The sequence below is a fragment of the Numida meleagris genome, chromosome 1, assembly GCF_002078875.1.
Source record: "Numida meleagris isolate 19003 breed g44 Domestic line chromosome 1, NumMel1.0, whole genome shotgun sequence".
In the NCBI taxonomy this organism is placed as follows: Eukaryota; Metazoa; Chordata; class Aves; order Galliformes; family Numididae; genus Numida; species Numida meleagris.
This window is the reverse complement of record NC_034409.1, coordinates 185,661,141-185,681,235: the sequence shown is the minus strand read 5'-3', so window position 1 is coordinate 185,681,235 and position 20,095 is coordinate 185,661,141. Positions and strand designations below refer to the sequence as shown.

General features: G+C 40.6%; 1 protein-coding gene across 1 annotated transcript in view; it reads right to left on the bottom strand.

The window, feature by feature from the left end:
• NOX4 (NADPH oxidase 4) overlaps positions 1–19,532 on the bottom strand; it is a 115,616-nt gene extending 96,084 nt beyond the window's left edge. Inside the window, exons 1-7 of the mRNA XM_021382298.1 lie at positions 19,365–19,532; positions 18,793–18,888; positions 7,254–7,364; positions 6,061–6,145; positions 5,343–5,440; positions 3,305–3,332; positions 1,066–1,138 (exon numbers count right to left, since the gene is read on the bottom strand). Coding sequence (XP_021237973.1) covers positions 1,066–1,138; positions 3,305–3,332; positions 5,343–5,440; positions 6,061–6,145; positions 7,254–7,364; positions 18,793–18,888; positions 19,365–19,421 — 548 coding nt within the window. The 5' untranslated portion in view covers positions 19,422–19,532. The remainder of the gene's footprint in view (positions 1–1,065; positions 1,139–3,304; positions 3,333–5,342; positions 5,441–6,060; positions 6,146–7,253; positions 7,365–18,792; positions 18,889–19,364) is intronic.

The window sequence follows — 20,095 nt, the reverse complement described above, 5'->3', positions numbered from 1 at the left end:
TATGTAACATGCAACTGTGCCTGCCACTTCGTGCTGCAGCCTTATCCTGTACTTCTGTACCCTCTAGTTCCCCACAAAGCCTGGAAGTACCTCCAGCTAGGAGAAGTGCACAAGTATCTGCTGAACTGCTCTCTTGATTCAGCACCCAGTAACTGCTTCTGAGAGAAGACATTACGTCAACATAGTTCAAAACCACACACCAAGCTCACAGCAGCTGAGCATCTTCTATGTTTGAAGATACTGAGATAAAATATCCTGAAGTGTTTGCAGAACTGAAATGATCTATTCACATGGTCAGTCTTTTAATTCACCAAAGACTGTATCAGTGGCAGAACACACGCCTATAAAAGGCCACTATGCTGGGCTAGATCCTTCAAGGTACTGCTCACTTGAATGAACAACAGTATATATTCAATAATGCTGGTGCAGAACATGAACTCACTAGAGGACCAAACCTCCAGGAATCCCAGCAGTTACTCTGAGTCAACAATGCACTGCAGCTTTTAAAGTATCATCTACATTAAGAAGAACATATTTGATAACCAGAAGCCCAGAAGCAGAACTTCAAAAAAAAAAAAAAAAAAAAAGCCACATTTTACTTTGGTAGCACAGTTCTGTTTTGGTTTGCTTTGCTTTGGCTGGTTGTTCTAAGAAATTGTTTTCACAATTAATCGGTGAAAATAATTAAGATAAAGATATCACTTTATTTTTCAGTGGAGCTTATTTATGCATTGGACAGAACATTTCATACGTTTACTGCTTCCTCGTACAAACAGGACAAAAGAACTATCCATATTTTCAAAGGTCTAGGTTTTTAACTGTGTATGTGCCTCAAAAAAAAAGTTTTCTCTGAAGGCAATTTAATCAATTTTTGTAATTAAAAATTCACTGCGCCAATTTGTTTGCAAGTTACTTTAAAAGAAAAGGCAAGAAAGCTGGTATTTTTAACATTCATTTAAATATTTCTCGTCTCATATTGCACTTGCCCTTCATCCCCTCCAATCCGTATAAGAACATGATTACTTAAGTACTATTCTTCAGCATAATGATCAGATTATGTCTTACCTGATGGCATATGTAGAAGCTGTACACATCAGGAATAGCACTAACACCATAATGACTCCAGTCAGACCTGGAACTAAAACAAATATTATGTAACTAACATTTGAATTTTGGGGAGTTATACCTTTCTACCAGACAGATGACTGAGAATTAATCCTGTATCTTTATTTGTAAGACTGACTGTACAAGTTTTGGCATTTCTTCTTTATTCCAAACTCTAAACTCTTTTGAACACTACAATTATAGACCTGATCAGGGACAAAATTTCAAGCAAATCAATTTCAATGCAAGCTGTCACTGCAATTGTTTGCCAACCCATTTCATCCTGGAATGAGAAAGAGCCTGAAATTACTCTCTATGGCACTGTAATATGCTTGAAATTGTTGCCTGTAGAGCAAGGTCTGTGAGAGTGATCTACAGCCAGAATTGAAGAAGGTTAAAAAAATTAAGGGTTAGACTCATCTGCTGAAATATGAACTCCAGTGTCAGAACTAGTCTATCCTGGGCTCCATTTTAAGTCAAAGGAGAGAACTAAGTTTTTCTAGGGTATGATTCATCTCATCCTAAAGTAGAATCCTGTCCAAAAAGTACAGTAAATCATCTCCCTAAAGATAAATTGGACAAATCCCAACCAGAGTTACCACTTTGATGACGAGCAATTTATCATCAAAATTGCTATCCAAGGAACTAAGTGTCTGAATTGAGAACTAAGAACCTAAAAGCCATGAAGCATTACATCAAAACATTTCACTTCCTGAAGAATGTAAACTCTTAAAAGTTTTTAAGCATAGTTCCTAAAAAACACGTGTGTCTAAAAAAACACGTGTTTAGATTTAAGAAAAGGCAGTTAGGCCAATCACTAAGTACAGTGGTATGTAAATACCTTTTTAGCATCGGAATCTAAGTATCTCAAACTGATTTCATAGAAGCACAATGCTAAAAACAGATTTTAGGGGGTCAAGGATCTTTTCCCATGATCACATCCTATATTTAAGGACAAGATAGCTTTTTAAAAAAAAAATATTAATTGTAAATTAAGACTTTTTAGTGATAAAGAGACAATTTTCAATCTCATCCTTCTATAATCACTCATCATCCACTTGCTGAGAAGTCTTATAACCAAAATCTGATGCATCTCAAATCACTCCTCAGCTTTTATAAGCTGTAGGAGAAATCCTGGGCCTACAATCAGTGTAAGTTCTTACACAGACTTCATGATTTCATCTTTTCACGGAAAGGTTACAATTAAAAGCAGTTGCATTAGAAAATGTGCATTCTTTCTGCTGCCTCCTTCGTTACAGGCAGTCCTATGTGGAACCAGGAGTTGGACATGATGATCCTTATGGTTCTCTTCCAATTCAATATATTCTATGGTTCACTTCTTCTTTCTTAATCCAGTTGGATATGCAGTCTGCAGTCTCCCCTCTGACACAAATATATCCAATTCATTTGTAATAACATCAGTTTCTACGATTTCGCTTTTTCACTTCCACTACTCCCACCTCATCTAAACCTTGCTTAGGATTTTTGGAAAGCACTTTCCCCAGAGTCACTCATAAATAGTGAACTTGTCAAGACTGACACATTTACGGGCCTATTCAGTAACCCAAATTCACTGTTGTTCAGACTGATTCCTTTGAGTCTTGCTTTAAATGCTACCAAGCCAGTAGTTTTGCATTTGATATAAGTAAGAGTGAAAGATATAACATCAGGAAAGACCTTTATGCACTTGCAAAGCACTACAGCTCAGGCTTGTGCCTAACCCCTCCATAACCAATATGTTGCTTTCTTTCAAATTCCTGCCCCGAATATGTCTTCATTTATTTACACTTCAAAAGTGCTGAAGCTTGGTAGCTGGTTAACAGTTTAAATTTCTCAAAAGTCAAAACATGTTTTTAATAAACCTGCTGAAGCAAGAACATTGCTTTTTTGTTATGTTTCTTTTTTCTAGAAATTGAATCGTTTAGGAATTTGCTTTTAATATCATGCAGAATCTGTTTGAAACTAACGATTTTCTACTGACTCATCTGGACAACAACAGCTTTGAAGATGTTGCTACTACAGAGGCTTATGTAACTCCTCCCTCCTGACTACTGGGCAAGCAAACCCAGGTTATATTAACACAAATAACACAGCTTAGCTGAGATATAACAAATGCAGCATGCAAACACAGAATCAAAATGTTTTGTCTGGAGATTGATGAAGAAAAGCAGCAAACTTTCTGGTTTTGTAACAGACTTACCAGTGGCAAAAAGCAGTTTCCTTGGGTCCTAAAAAAAAATTAGGGGAAAAAAAAGTCACTAAGTGATTTTATATCCATGTGAATAACGTGGGGAAAAAAAGAAGCTCATATGTAGCTCATACAGCTCACTCACGTGATAGCATAAGTAGTCTCTAATTCTGGATGCAGGAATGGGTTTGATGACAGTTTATACTGACAGAAATTCAACATAAACTAAAGCTTTTGCCTCTGCGTTTCCTGAGCAAAGACAAATCTGTTATGAAAAACTGGGACCCAGGTAATTTTGCAGATATTTATTGCCTGAAAGCCTAACTTGACTCAGTTTCATCATACCTTTGGAAGGACAAAGAGGAACAGCAGAGTGAGAGATTTGGAAGTTAAATGAAAGAGCATTTTACTGCCAACTACATCACCAAGAGATTTGCAGTGGACCCCACTGAAGCAAGACTGAACTCTAAGGAGCTGACAACACGAGGCCAGATGTTCCTGTGTCCTTCACAAGCAAAAAGGTGGAAGCAGAGAAGTTCTCTGAGGAGGGGTTGACGGGATTTGTCATCCTCACAGAAAACTGTCTCACTCCCCAGTTCTTAAGTCTCATGAAATTTTTGTCTCCGCTGTGGAGACTTCTTTAACAAAGCAAACCTGTAGCAAAACACAGTGAGGGGAGATGAGCAGTTTTCATACTAATCAGGAAAAACTAAGCATCCCCCTGGATCATCTGCATCCAAACATGCACACTCTTCCAACCACGAACACAAGATGCCAGTAGCATCCAGATTGCTCACCGCAATTAATGAAACACATTTAAGAGGAATTCAAGCAGAAATGCTCAAGAGCTATTACAGTACCTAAAATCCAGGAGCCTTTCATCCTAGAGTTACTAAAAAGTTGTTTCATCTCCATTCTCTATTGCAAAATTCCTAAGTCTGTTTAGTGGAGGCTGCCATCCATACCCTGGCGTGTTCTTCCTCGAGGCAAGCTCTTGCCAACCTTCCTGATGAGACTATGTCTACTAGACCACTCCTAGCACACACAGACTCTTGAGTTCAATCCAGAATCTCAGCACAACAGTTGGTGTTGGTATGTCTGCCTCCCATAGCATATCTCAGGAATTAGGTCATTCACCCAGGGAGCAAAAGACCTTGGTTGTTGCTCCTTACGAGCCTGGGCTGACTCAAGTTTCTCCTCTTCCAGGAAAGGATGCAGCTGGGATGGGATCATTCTAAATCCTTCCCAATGAATTTGGTAGAAAAGAAATGAAGATTTGAGAATGAATATAAACAAGATTGTAGCCCAGGGAAAAAAAAGTTCTGGACTTCGATCTTAATCCTGAAATCTGCACATTTCCAGTGCCAAATGCAGAAGGGACTAGGACTCTGGTATGCCTTCATGAGATCTGCATCACAAGCAGACAAGCCACTTCTATAAGTAGAAATTATCTTTCAGCCCAGTTGATGCAGACATGTAATTCCCCTCTTAGCATACGTACTACTGTTCCCATCACAGTTTAGAAGTGCAAATCATAGAATGGCTTAGGTGGAAGGGACCTCAAAGATCATCGAGTTCCAACCTCCCTGCTGTGGGCTGGGCTGCCAACCACTACAGTCTCAAGTCTCAACTATTCTCACAGTCCCAGTATATGTCGGCACTACATTCTCAACACTGGAAATGCCGAATGCATCTTCCTGAAAACAGCAGCAGAAGCCTTCTAGCTCAGTCCATACGAGAAACAGAGAGAAGGAGGAAACAAGCAGGAGAATGAAGAACAAGATTAAAGGACTTGGTGGCAGCATTCTGCACCTCCTAGTGAAGTAAGTGCAAATACTGCTGGCTTAACAAGATCCTCAAAACATGCTTTGTCCAGAGGAGAATTAAATCCACAGCAATCCATACGAGAGTTTTTTTTCTGTGCAAAAAGCAGCAGTGATCTATACAGTATAGATCACAGGATGGATTGTACAATGTAATTACATATACTAGAACTCAAATATTTAAATTATGCATTTAAAATCAGCATATAAAAGGAGAGTTGGCTCACCTCACCACGATAGTTTGCTGCATTTATTGCCAGAAAGTCTTCATTGTAATTCTCAGAGAAGTTAAGAGCGTTCACCAGATGAGCAGCAACATGTAAGACTAAGAACAAACAAACGAAGTAAAACTGAGATCAACAAGAGGTAAATGTTGCCCTGAACAAAACAAAAGTGGCTACCCAGATGCCAAGCAGTAGTCCCATCAACTTTAAGGGATGCATCAGGGCCTATGGAAGATACTAGATATTCCTAGCAGAAAGCTGTATGTATTTCAAGACTTTTTTTTCCAGCAATAATTTCTGCACTGAAATGCTTCAGCTGAGAAGTAACGTCCAAAGGTGTCCACCAAGGAATGTTCCTTCTTCACTGAATGGAGAATTGCTCTCCGCTGCAGAGCACTCTGCAGCACCTTGCTTCTTCAAGCAAATTCCTGAGGCACCATCTAGGATCACTTATAATGGCAGATTTTGACCCGATTTCATATACTTGTCCATTTCCTTCCAAAAACTGGAATTTTAAGGAAAGCCTCAGATCTGGAATGTAACCTCATGGCTTTAAAGGAAAAATAAAACAAAACTCATAGCTGAGAAAGCATTCACAATTTGGGGCAGAAAAGCACAAGGCAAGATTACCCCCAAATGTACTGTACAAGAAAAACCACAAAATACCACCTTCTTCAATGTGTTCCCAAAATAGGTGCTGCTCAGAACAGTAAGATCTCACCTGAAAAGATGCATATCGTAACACCACACGTCACGTGGAAAGTTTTACTTTTGTCTATCAGCCTTCTGGTCTTTCTGCTGGCGACCTAATAAGAGAAGAATTCAAGCAATCTCTCTTCTAAAACAAAGCAAAAAAAAAAAAAAATACTAACAGCAATTGAAGGGATTTAACAGTAACTTCAGCTTTTACTATGTTTAATAATCTTGTAAGCATGGTGCCTAAATTTAAGAACTACAGGTTTGTGAGAGTAAGACAGTTTTGAGGTATTGATGAAGAACTTTCAGTTGCATCAGTTACAAAGATGCTACAAAGATGTTAATAACCCGTAAAGTAATGCCTCCTCTGCCCTTAAAATTCACAAATTCTAGCATTAATTGCTGTAGGTGTCACTGACTCCTCAAGTGAGCATCTACAGGCATCCAGTCTTACAGGTACTGTCACATGATGAATAGGGCTGGTGGGTTCCATTCTGGGTTTCCATCTAGAAAACACTAATTTTCCCCAAAAACCATTAATTATATTTCTCTCAAAGTAACCAGTGAACCACAAACAAGCTCAATTACTGAATACATCCTTAGAAAAGAAGCCCTCTTAGCTTTACCACAAGTTTTTTCCCTCCCATAACAAATAATAATAACAGTTTGGGTATTTTTATTTAGAGTTCTTTTTTATCTCCAGTGGCACACTTCAAGTCATACAGAGTTGACGTTTTTTGCTCTTGAACTCTATCACAATTCTACCGCAGCAGCAGAGGGGACACAGATGTCTTTTACATGAGAGTTGGGAAAGGAGCAGAACTCATCTGGTCAAAGTTCCACAGCAAGCCCATGTCCTACTGAAAGGACTTCATGAAACCTTCATCGCAACACATCAAATCAAACCAGACAATGCTGGCCCAGGCATTACTGTCAATGAGGCCATGAATTGAGGCTGAATTTCACAGAATCATAAAATCATTTGAGGTGGACTAAATGACATGGCCCTGTGCAACTTCCCTGCAACAAACAGGGACATCTACAGCTAGTACAGGTTGCTCAGAATCTGGTTCAGCCTGAACATCTGTGCTACTGCACCATGCTGGCATATACTGTATAATAAACAGTGATAAAACAGATCTATTTCTTACTATGTTTAGACAAGATAAACCAGAGCACTTTACTTATTAAATGCTGTGTTCTGAGGACAGCACTCACCTTCTGAGATCCCCGGAGGAAGGCCAAGAGAACGCGGCACACTGGGAGCAGGACCAGGCAGCAGTTGAGATTGAGGACAGATGCTGAAGCTCTGCTAACACACAATCCTAGCTGAACAAATACAGCAAGAGTTAGATAACAGGGACAAGAGATGCTCTTAACAGTTGAAACAGTACTAAACGTCCTTTCTGTTCCTGCTTAAATAGCTCCCATGTTCTCTTGGCTGATCAGAACAGTGGAATTTCATAATGTTTTACACACACAATTGTGCACATGGCACACTACCCTGGTCTCTGAGTGGAAACAGCTCCCGCCTTCACATCAAAAAAATTACTCAAAATAAATTCTGTATTAAAACCAGACTTCCGAAAGGGACTAAGAGATTGGTTTAAACTGAATTGATAATATTGTTTCAAGGACTGTCAGGGCATCGTCACTGAATTCCTCATCCACTCACACTATTCCATGCCACATTTGGACCCAAAGAAAGCAGGTTCTCTTAACTACTCAGTATGTGGAAAATTAATGAAATCTAATCTCACTAATGCTTTTACCAGTATATTTGGAACTTACATAATTAGAACAAAAACACTTGTCAAATAAATGAACAAAGCTCACATTAGTGTCATAACTCTGTATTTGTTCAGCTTATTATAGTTTCTCATTCATTTATGAATTTTAAAGAAGTTAGCAACGTGCCATTGTTCTCCCAGCTATTCGGCTGAATTACCATTTACTAGCTTTTATAAGAGGTGCTTTCAGAATGTCAACAGATTTCTAGAACAATATTTCTTACAGTGTTCTCTAAACCCAAATTTTCCAATTCCTAAAGAAATTAACATAAAACTGATATAACTCTGTACAATAACTAAAATGCTGCCCAGGTATGTGTTTTGAACATATACATATGTGTGTGCCCAGGCAGCCAAGAAGGTCAATGGCATCCTAGCTTGTATCAGAAATAGCGTTGCCAGTAGGAGCAGGGAAGTCATTCTCCCTCTGTACTCAGCCCTGGTGAGGCCCCACCTCGAGTACTGTGTCCAGTTTTGGGCCCCTCACTGCAAAAAAGACATTGAGGCCCTGGAGCGTGTTCAGAGGAGGGCAACGAAGCTGGTGAGGGGTCTGGAGCACAGGCCTTATGAGGAGCGGCTGAGGGAGCTGGGATTGTTCAGTCTGGAGAAGAGGAGGCTCAGGGGAGACCTCATCACTCTCTATAACTACCTGAAGGGAGGTTGTAGTGAGCTGGGGGTCGGCCTCTTCTCTCTTGTAACTAGTGACAGGACGAGGGGGAATGGCTTCAAGTTGCGCCAGGGGAGATTTAGGCAGGACATCAGGAAATACTACTTTTCTGAAAGAGTTGTCAGGCGCTGGAATGGGCTGCCCAGGGAGGTGGTTGAGTCACTGTCCCTGGAGGTGTTCAAGAAACGTTTAGATATAGCGTTGGGAGACATGGTTTAGTGGGGTTGTTGGTGGTAGGTGGATGGTTGGACTAGGTGATCTTGTAGGTCTTTTCCAACCTAGCTCATTCTATGATTCTATGATTCTATATTATAACATGAAAGTTACCAAAGATTTATCACTTTTCCAGTATGGAACTTTAGGGAGAAGATGTTCTGTCCCAAAAATAAAGAAAAATTAAACATTTTCATCATGTTTATACCCATGCACCTGTCTTCTCTAAAGTAGATCCGGACAACCGCCACAACTCCAGCCAACTAGAATTTCCACTTAAAGGTCTGATTTAAACAATGATGTGTACAACCATAATAACTACTACTTCATCTTTGCCCACATTAGCTTTATCTCTGCCAACATTATGGTCTAAAGTGAATTTAAAGCATCAATAAGTATTTTCGGACTATTAGAGAAACCAGCAGTACCCTTGAAACCTTGACTAAAGAGCAAGTAAAACATCTCTACAATGTGCCACTTGCATTGTACAAGACTGTCACTATTTTCATTAACCCTTCCTTTTAACCAAAAATGTAATACATTCAGAGCACGGTCATTGAAACATATATGCAGTTTTGTTACAGCTTGCTGACATGCTATAGAATTCCAGCAATAAATGAGCACATTTTGAGAAACAAGAATTATGTAGAACTAGGTTTATGCAAAACTGAATTATTCCTTTATCTCTTAACAAAGACCCGAAAGACAAAAAAAAAACTGTTACAATTTTCTAATTGAATTACTTAAGTGTAATAACTTCTATCGTATGACATTCATGATGCACCATGAGTTTCTCAAGAATTTATGTTGCCTTAGTTTAGACATAAAGCAGGCAAGGAATCAGTCACACAATGTATTAGTTCTCCTTTATCAGGCACAAGTACTGTATTTGCAAAACTTTCACAAAACAGTCCAGTTTGGTATATTCTGCAGTAGAGTTATTTCTACGGGACATGCCATAAATGAATAAAATGACTTACTGTACAAAATCAGGAAAATGACAATTTCAACTGATGAGAAAGAACCTGAATCATCTGTGACCAGAAAGAGCTTAAGAACAGCCCTGACCCAGCTCTTCTAGTCCTTCCTCAAACACAGGGAGACTACAGCATGAATTGTGGCTGCAGAACTTCTTAAACTAAGTTTGCTGAGAAGAGTGGGTTATTATTATTATTATTTTATTTTTTTTTAAATCTAGCCTGGTTTCTCCATGACTAGGTTTGCGTTACTTGTCATCCAAATCCACTCTCTGTGAAGACATAACTATTGTTTCAAATTTCTGGAGCCATGCTTTCATTTTACTCGTACAATAAAACCTGCATTTCTTGAAAACAACTCACAACATGCACCTTATAAGAATCATAGAATCGTTTGCATTGGAAGGGACTTTTCAACTCCCCTGCACTGACCAGGGACGCCTGCAGCTAGAATCACGCACACAGACCATTGGTGAAGCAGCAAAGGGAGGAGGACCATTACCCACCCTCCAGTGAAATGCAAACTTTGGCGCCAATGTACAGCCAGCAAAGACAACACCCTACTAATCTTGCCTTGCGTTTTTCTATGCCATTACTTAACAAATAGCAAAGATTAATGCACAGAGTCATTCCTAGTGAACAATCACCTTCCATTAAATCCATTTCAATGCTATCAGCGTCCGTACGTTGGTTAAGAGAAAAGCAGGAAATGACTTTTCCAGAAACGCAGTGCACTTCTAGGAAAGTGTGACTGAAATAGTTTCATGAATGGTTCATTTAAGGTTTTATTCTTAAGAAATAAAATCGGACAACGTATGCCAAAAGAAGCTCATGAGCAATTTGAAAACAATGGTAAAGAAATATGGTTAGCAATTCTGAGAATCACTACTCATGCAAGTCCCAGAAGAATAACTTTGCTCTTAACATATATCCAAAGGCTAAAAATATCCCCACGAAAATAATGCTTTCCAAATGGTTTCTGAGTGGCCTCTTTCTTAACTTCCTTTGCATTGACTGGGTGGCATAATAACTAATTAACATAGTGCATTCCTGGATTGGAACACTGGATTGGAACATTCTACCACTGAAACAATGGTAGAATAAAAGAAGATTTTTTTTTCTCCCAGACAACTTACTGCTTATAGAATGAAATACATAGCAATGCTAACTAGCTTAAAAGTGAGAGAATTATAATCCTCTCTTCCTCCTAAGATTATCATTGCATTAAGGAAAAAAAGTGTTATTTCATGCTAGTAGCATATGAAATTGCTATATGATCAAAAACAGAGAAAAAACATTCCCAAAAACCTGCTGGACACCCTCCTTCATCTACCTTCACCGGTATCAAATCCAAGCATCTGACAACCTCCTCCTGTATATTCAGTACTATACATGCTTTTATCTCATTTCATATAGGAGAAAAGAGGCATAGAAAAGCTAAAGAATTAACCAAATTCAGAAAGGAGACCTGCAGCACCTATAGCAGGGAACTGGACTCATTACTAACTTGAAATCGATATCCCAAAAAACTAGGCCAGATTTCTTCTCCACACAAGTATAAAGAAAGCAGTGTTTTCCTGCTACACAGCAGCAGAAAAAGGCTCCAGAGATATACAGGGAACACAGCTCTCCAGCTATCACTGCCTGCTGTACGCTAACGTAACGCGCTAACTAGGACAGAGAAGCAACGATTCAGCTCTCATCGGATATTCTGAGTGTTGCTGGTAGCAAAGTGAGTTTCCCTGTAGTGAGAGAAAGCCTTTCAGTATTTGAGGGCTAAAATAATTTACTGCGTACCACAGAATTCCCCAAAGTTTGTTAGCTATAAACAGAGATGAACATTAGCTGCAACCGCCGGTCTAAAATCTAATATTCAATACATGGTTGCAAAACACATTCTAAAGGAGAATTCAGGAAAACCAACAAATATTGCTCTATCTCACTTTGAAAGCTTATCTTGTAGGAAAAAATGGCAGAATAACACACACACTTCCATAACTAAATGTGATATTTCTGATTCTCAGGCCTTCACCATTTACATGCAACAATCCTAACCAAGTCATGGTGTGGGAAAAACATCACCCTTGACTCTCTCTCTCTGAAGGACTTCCTTTGAACTTCCTCACATCCATGAGTTGGACCCGATGATCCTCGTGGGACCCCTCCAACCGGGGATATTCTATGATTCTGTGATTCAGGACAAGCTGAATGGGAAGATCCATAAGCAACATGATGTCCCAGAGACAGGTTCTGAAGACCACCTCCCAAGGTAAGTACTGGAGCAGCTAAAAATATCTTCCTAGGCAGGAAAAACTGTGCTACACAATGAGTCTCCATTTGACCCAGCTTCCTTTTCTTCATAGAATTCTTTTTTTTTTGGATAACAGAGCATATATAAACTAAGATGAAGGACAGCTCTGAATTGTTGAATTGTACAAGATAGCAATGATAACCCCTAGATAATATGTCAAAGCTAGCTGGAAGGTTTCAAGGCAAGACTATGTAAACGTCATCCTGTGGTACTGCAATCCTTTAAAATTATTCTAAGATTAAATGATGGAATACATACATTTTACAAGTGTGATTCAAATATATTACATATAAGACAAACAACTGCAGTTCTTTACACAAAAAAAGTATTTAGCAGAAGCTCAATTTTCTATGCGAACTCAAATTCAGCCTTCTGCTTGCATTTATAAATCAGGATTTGGATCTGGTATAACAGAAAGGGAGAAACACCAGGAGGGGGCAATGGTAACGACATTTTTAGTTCTTTTATGAGGTACAGTTTATCTTCCTTGCACTACTAAGAATCAATACTGCCACTTGAACCCCACCTATCAGGCAATCCTTAAAAGTTTTTTTTCCCTTTCTGTTCTCATATTTAGGTCATGTTCTTTTTTTAATATACAGTCCCTCTGTGCTCGACGTACTCCTCACTCAGCTTAAATCAGTCATGCAATCTAAAGAAAGCAACTATCTTAATCTGGAATTCAGTATTAGCTTCCATGTTCTCTGATAATCTCCAGACAAAGGGCACTCACAACATTTCAGATCAAATGTTCATCTATGTTAATTAATCTGTTATAATCTTGACCCCAGGAAATACAATTTTAAAAAATAATACTTTTTGTGCCAGGCAGAAGGAATGACACACTCAAGGACTGGAAAAGATTTCAAGTTATCTCCCAAAATCGAAGTTCAACTCACCCTTCTGCAGCAGCATAACAAAGTATGACAGTAATTTGAACGTTAATTTGCAACAACAGCTTGAATGGTTGACTGAGCGAGGTGCACCATGACCTAAACTCTAACAATCAGCTAGGAACCAAGGGATTAAGGATACCCAAGCCCCAAGGAGAGCCATCACACCTGCAACTCATGGCCATGACACTAAGTTGCTTAATGCCCTATTTGAGACACAGTTGCACAGATGTGATCCAACACCTGCTACTAAGGCTTCCTTTATGCTGAATTATTTACCCTCATCCTAACACAGTGGATAACAGTCTATAAAATCAGTCTTCGAGAGTGTAATGAAGCTATTTCAAGATCTGCCACTGTTGGTCTGCTACACAAAAACCTTCATTCTTCAACGGTGGAAATATTTTGGCTGTAATTATGCTGTGATCAACACACAGTATTACATCGTGGTCAATTCAGAAGTAAGAGCAAAGACATTAACATGATAACGTGGTACCTATTTCAATACTCGTTTAATTACCTCCACTAATACTCCTGCTATTGAAAGTTGAACGACAAGGTGGAAGTTCCCCATGTTAGTAACTTAGGTGTCCTCCACAGGACTACTGCCACTTGAACTTAAAAAATAAACCACAACAAAACGCAAGCATAAGAACTATACAGTACAAAACCCAAGATCTTCACTGGCTGGTAACTTACAACAATTTTAGAAACAACGCTGAACTGCAAGCTGTCCAGGAAGGACTAAGGGGTGAAGGAAAAAAAATGTTTTAATAAACAACAACAAAAGCAAACAAAAAACCAACAAGAATGAGGCAAGAAAATGCACAAAAAGATCTGTTTACCAATTCAAGGAGACTATCGAGAAAAGGTATTGTGGATTAACACTCTCAGTCTTCGCTAGCAAATCCTACATACACACACGTATATGTATATATATACACACACATACACAGTTACCATAGTAACATCAATTAGTAAACATTTTTGCTGCATGTAATGAACTGAAGAACAAATCCCAAACATCTTGGTTACAAGACAACTAAACACTAAAAACACACTAATACATAAAATAAAGGGTTGAGATAAACAATTCCCTTCAATGCTTACACATGTGAGGGAAATAGACAGCACTGCCAATGCACAAGGATCAGTGACAGCACAATTTGGCAAAATTAGCAAAATCTTAATCGTCACAATAAATGAGAGAAATAGAAGTTACCAGAACATCCAGAATGTATTCCAAGTAACAAATAAAGAAGTCATAAATGTAAGTGAGTAGAGCACAGTATGAAAGCAGTGAATTTACAGATAAAAAAAAAGTGGGGCAGCACTTTCCCTTTCAGCCGCATCCTCAGATTTAATCCTTTCCTGAAGAGATCCTTCTGAGAATGCATTTCCTCCCTTTGTAGTGAAATCCCAAAGCTTATCACATTAACATCTATCTGATACATTCAAGTTATTTGAGCAGGGACTAGTGAGGGAAAAGGGAAAGAATGACTCTGACAGGAGAAAGTATGTCCAGCACTCTTTCTGTTCACTGAGAAGTCACAGAATCACAAGGATGGAAAGGAACTCCAGAGATCAAGGCCAACTCCCTGCTAAAGCAGGCTCCTTAGAGGAGGTCAGACAGGAAAACGTCCAAACAAGTCTTGAATATCTTCAGAGAAGGAAACTCTAACAACCCCCCCAGGCAGCCTGTGCCAGTGCTCTGCCACCCTCACAGGGAAAGTTTTTCTTCATGTTCGTATAGAACTTCCTATGCTCTCGCTCGTACCCATTGCCCCTTGTTCTGTCACTGGGCACCAATGAAAAGAGCCCAGCCTCATCTACTTGACTCCTGTCTACTAATTCATAAGCATTCATAAGACCCCCTCTCAGTCTTCTCTTCTCCAGACTGAAGAGTCTCGGGTTGCTCAGCTTTTCCTTGTGTGGGAGATGCTGCAGGCCCTTGTCTTTGTGGCCCTCCACTGGACTCTCTCTAGAAGATCCCTGTCTTTCTTGAACTGGGGAGCCCAAACTGGACTCAGTAGTCTAAATGTGGCTTCACCAGGGCAGACTAGAGGGGGAGGATCACCTCCCTCAACCTGCTGGCCACGCTCTTCTTAATGCACCTTGGGATACCATTGGCGTTCCAGGCCACAAAAGCACACTGCTGGCTCATGGCCAACCTGTTGTCCATCAGGACACCCAGGTCTTTCTCCTCAGAGTTCCTCTCCAGCAGGTCAGCCCCCACCCTGTACTGATGGAAGCAGCTAAGCCAAGTAACAAGAAACTGGTATTTTGTTCACTGCTGTCAAAAGCAAGATTTAAGTTCTATAAGGCCAATTGTGAATATAGGACTACGTTTGTTGTTCAGATGCAAGCAAATTTATTTGAAAAAAAAAAAAAACAACGAAACCTGTGAAGCTAGAGAGAAGGGAGAAATGTGGAAGTCTGAAAGGAAATAAATCACCTGGGCAATATACCTGACCAAGCAGACATAAAACCTCCAACAATGAAAACACCGAAATCACATTAAGTAATCCATGAATCCTCCTCCCTGAAACTTGCATCTGCTATGTCTTGTAGTGTCTATCATGCAGAGATGAGAATATTCCCTTCCTCTTTGCTACACTCTTAAATGTAATCAGTGCATATTCTGTTCCTCCCCATTCTCTTCTTTAGGCTGCACAATACAAAAAGTCAGCACTTACTAAATTATGAAAAATTGAGTTTCTTTATCTGTATCATATTCCTGAACAAGCAGCCATGAAAGTATTCATAAGACAAGATTATGATCAGCAGTGCTACAAGCAATCAGTTATTGAAAGAGGCAGTTCATCAAGCCAGAAGTACTGGGGAGGGCTTTTACATCCACTAGGTTCTGGTTTAATTTATCCTGCAAGAATCATATCATCACAGAATTATTCAGGTTGGAAGGGACCTTGGGAAGTATCTCTTCCAACCTCCTACTTCAAGCAAGTCCAACATGAAATTCAGACTAAGCTTGCTGAAAGTTTTGCCCAATTTGTTTTCATGGCACTAAGGAACATAGTTTAGTAATTGGACTCGATAACTCAAGTGAATGTTTGGATTTCATGATCTTGAAGGTCTTTTCCAACCTGAATGATTCTATGAAAACCTCAAGGGATAAAGATTCCACAGTAGTTCATGGCCTCCTCATCAAGATTCAAACTGATGAAAGTGATAACCTCTGAAGCAACATAAATTTATACACAAAATGATGTGCTCTTCCTAACCACATCGCTGCCTCTGACCTATCTTTGCACTCCCATGACACCACTGTGCTATTATTGCCTTTTCGCAGACAAAGAATTTAGCATGAGATAGATTCAGAGATATACCTGAGTAAGAGTTCAATATCTAAATAACTTTAAAATCCCATGCTAAGCATCTTGTTTAAGGTCACAGAGGATACAACCACAGAATAAAACTGAGCTTCTCTCTTCTGCTGAAGGCTGATGGAAAGTGAACCATTTCAGTGACAAATGAAAGGAAGAATAACCTCATTCTTCACATGGGAAAGTAGTAGTGTTAAAACATAGCAAAGTTGAATATATTCCAGAAATTCAAGTCTAAAACTTTATTTCATATCATTATCTCATTTTCTACAGCAACACATCTTGTTCTCCATCCTGTTACTTGGAAAACAATAACATTACCTGTGATAAATCCTCCAGTGCTGCAAGTGAGAATACTCTTAAGAAGATTTTACTTTAACATGGTGTACAAGAGGGGAAAAAAAACTCCTGAGTAGACTTAACCAAGACACAAGATCTTTGTTTTTTTTTTAATTAAGAAAAATACATTCCTATTTGCCACTACCCAGCTGGAAAAAAGAAATAATTTTCAGGAAAGTGTCTGCAAAAAAAAGTTCACCTTGTTATAACAAAAAAAAAACAAGCAAAAAAAAAACCAACCCAACAAACAGAAAAACCTAACAACAACAACTGAAGAACTCCAGTTAAAGAATTTTCATCCAAATGTCCGAATTTTTAAACAGTGAGAAACATCAGACAGAGATACTGCAAGCCACTCACTCATGTATGGAAGAGAAATGAGACTGGTTACAGAGATGGAGCAAGAGATGGCCAGGGGTTGTGCAAACTGATGTAGAGTAAGTAGAGGAGCAAAGATCCACATGGAATGTTCACAGCAACTTTAGTATAGCTATGCTGACTCTGTTTCCTAAAGAGGCTAAAATTGGGCTCAACTTTTTCCAACTCTTTAAAAACAATCTGTATGATTTATACACACATACAAATATACTAAAAAAGAAAGGAGAAAGCTAACTTTGGCATCTTGAAGTGATTTTAGACAAACTATAAGTAACTGAATCATGGGGATGCTCTACAGAGTTTAACGTTTCCCAAGTTTTTAAATTAGTTTTGGAGCTTTAACCCAAAGTATCTTTCAGACTTAGCTCTTAGTTTTCCTCTTCATTTTCAGAAGTCTCTACATTCCCACAGTTGAAGACATTGTGTTAGACAAACTTACCACATGGCCTCTGATCCTCTCTCCTAACCAAGACAGTGCAACTGTGGCTTGAGTCATCTCATAGGCACTGAACACACAGGTCCAACTGCAGTGTATTAATTGGTTCATTTTGAAGCAAGAGAAAACCAAAAAAAGGCCAGGAGATGAGCTGGCACAAGGAGATGAGTTTTCTGAATTGAGAGGAACTTAGCTGATTGATATCAGCTGACAATTTGACCCAACATGTTGACCCAAGAACATTAGCTTTATAAACAACCCTCTCACTCTGCCAGGAACCAAAACTGTTTTCAAATGGATGCACTGGGCTGCAAAGCCATTAGAGATAATAGTAAAATTAGATATGTTTTCTGCTTTTTTCCTTGTAAAAAAGCCATTGTTGAAAAGTATGCAAATATTTAAACTCCCATGGTTTTTCCACTACCTTTGCAAAAGATTAATTTCTTGAACACAGTTTAGTCAGTAAGAAGAAAAAAGCAGACAAGTATAATCACCACGTCAGCTCATTTTCGGGCAAGTTTCACAAGATCTGCAGAACTGGCTAGTTCTGGCAATGCTATCAACCGTATGAAAAATATATATCCTGGATCTACCAAAGATAAAACCCAGAGGATGTACAGCAGGTTAGGCGTGCATCATCTCTGCTTTTGCCCCAGGTCAACTTACCATTGAAATCCACAGTGTCACAAGGCATCACGTTATTCATGCACTTGTACCTGGATTCTAAAATCCTGAGCAACTCTACACAATTTTTCAGAAAATTGTTATCACCAAATCTATCCCTTTGGATAAAAGTCAATCCAAGCAACGGTGACTGCACAGATGTGGATATAGAACTGATCCCTATCTCACTTCCCAAAAACTAACTTTCTGAATTTTTCTGGTGGTGGTGGATGTTATAGTCAACAGTCAAGTCTTCAGTACATCACTCACCTTCCAAGACTTTGTTCTCACAAAACAAAACAAAATTTAAATAATTACAATGATTTACACTGAACCTACGAGGTTGACAACCTGAGATTGAAAAGGACTAAAACTTATCAAGAGATCCTGAAGCAAATTGGGATTAAAAAGAGCATGTACCCATCAGCTTGGCTAATGTTTTGATGACAAAGGTTGGGCTCCAGTCTGTTGAGGATGTTTGTGTCCCTTTGAGCCTGCCTGCACCAGGAAGGATGGAGGGGAAGGAAGGACTCCTGTCCCACACTTGAGTGGCTCTTTTTCTTCTCAGCACTGGCAATTTTCTACTCCTAAATAACTGCCAGCAGTCTCCCAGTAATCTCCTGCTTGATATTCCCCAACTCTGCAGGGCTTGCAGGCATTTTCTGTCATTGCAAACACTTTCTGTCCCTTTCCTTTCTCCCAGAATCTCAATTTCCAGAGCAAAATGCAGTGTCCAGGTGACTCACCCCTAACATTTGATGCAGATAGTAATACTGCAGCCCTCGGCAGTAGAGCAGGAAGGTCCTCCAGAAGAACCACACGTTCAGCAAGAGCCAGAAAAACTGAAGTCAAAAGAAAAGAGAGATTGGAAGTTATATGTACAGACTTTGCAGTAGTAATTCCGTTTGTAAGTCACGTGCATGTAGTTTTATGAAGACTTTTCAATGGAAAACAAGCTTACAGCAGTTAACAAAAGTATTTTAATAGTAATATATGTGAAAGGACAGCCTCCGAACTGAAAACACAAAGGTAAAGTTTTGTGAGTGAGGGCTCCTGGGAGCCGGCAAAGCACGAAACACAGCTCCAGACCCAAAGCACCAACCAAAACGGAGACAAAGGCAGGAGGAGCAGGACCTGCGGACCCCCCCCAAACTTCGCCGAGAAGGGCTAACAAAGAGCAGACGCCGCCCGCGCCGGGACACGCTGCGCCCTGCGCCCGCCCACCCGGCGCCGGGTTCACCTCACGCGCGGGCGGGAAGCGGCGCCCCTCAGCGCGGGGCTGCGCGCCCCCGTCCCCAGCCCCGAGGCAGCGCCCTACCAGAAAGAGGTGCTTGCTCCCCTCGTTGGCCAGCCAGCTCCTCCACGACACGGCCATGGTGGCTCTGCCCGCCGCCCCCACCACGAGCAGCGCCAGCGGGGCTCGCGGGGTGCCGGTGGTGGGGGCGACGGGCGAGCGAGCCCTCCTTTTCAGCCGGGCTGGGCCGGTCCTCCCCTCTCCCCACCCCTCACCCCCCGCCCTGTCTTCCGGCCGCCGGGGCGTGCGCTCCGGCCGGGCCTCGGCGAGCTCCCCGTGGGGCCCGGGCGCTTTGTCCCAAGCGGAGTGCCGCAGCGGCCGCCCCCGGGCGGGTTCGGGGTCCCCTCAGCCTCATCCCCGACCGGCGGAGCGGGATCGGAGTGTTGAGGCTCGGCCCGGCCCTGCCCCGGCGGGCTCCTCTTTTTACCCCACCTGGAAAAGCGTCGTGGTGCGCTCCCTGCCTTAGATCCCCAAAAAGTGGGGGAGCGGTGCAGAGTGCAAGTGCAACGCAAGCAGAGGGAAAACAAAGAGTCTGCCTGAAGAACAGGCTGTGTGTGGCGTATGTGGAACCGGGAAGGGGCAGGTTCGGCTGCTGTGGGTTTGACATTGCTCCCTCAGGTGTCCCTAAGAGTTAAGGGAAGAGGTGGGATCCTCACGCACCCATAGATACCGTGTCCCATGCAGAGTGGTTTGGGTTGAAAGGGACCTTAAAGGCCATCTCTATGCAAGCATCAGTACAGGCTGGGGGATGACCA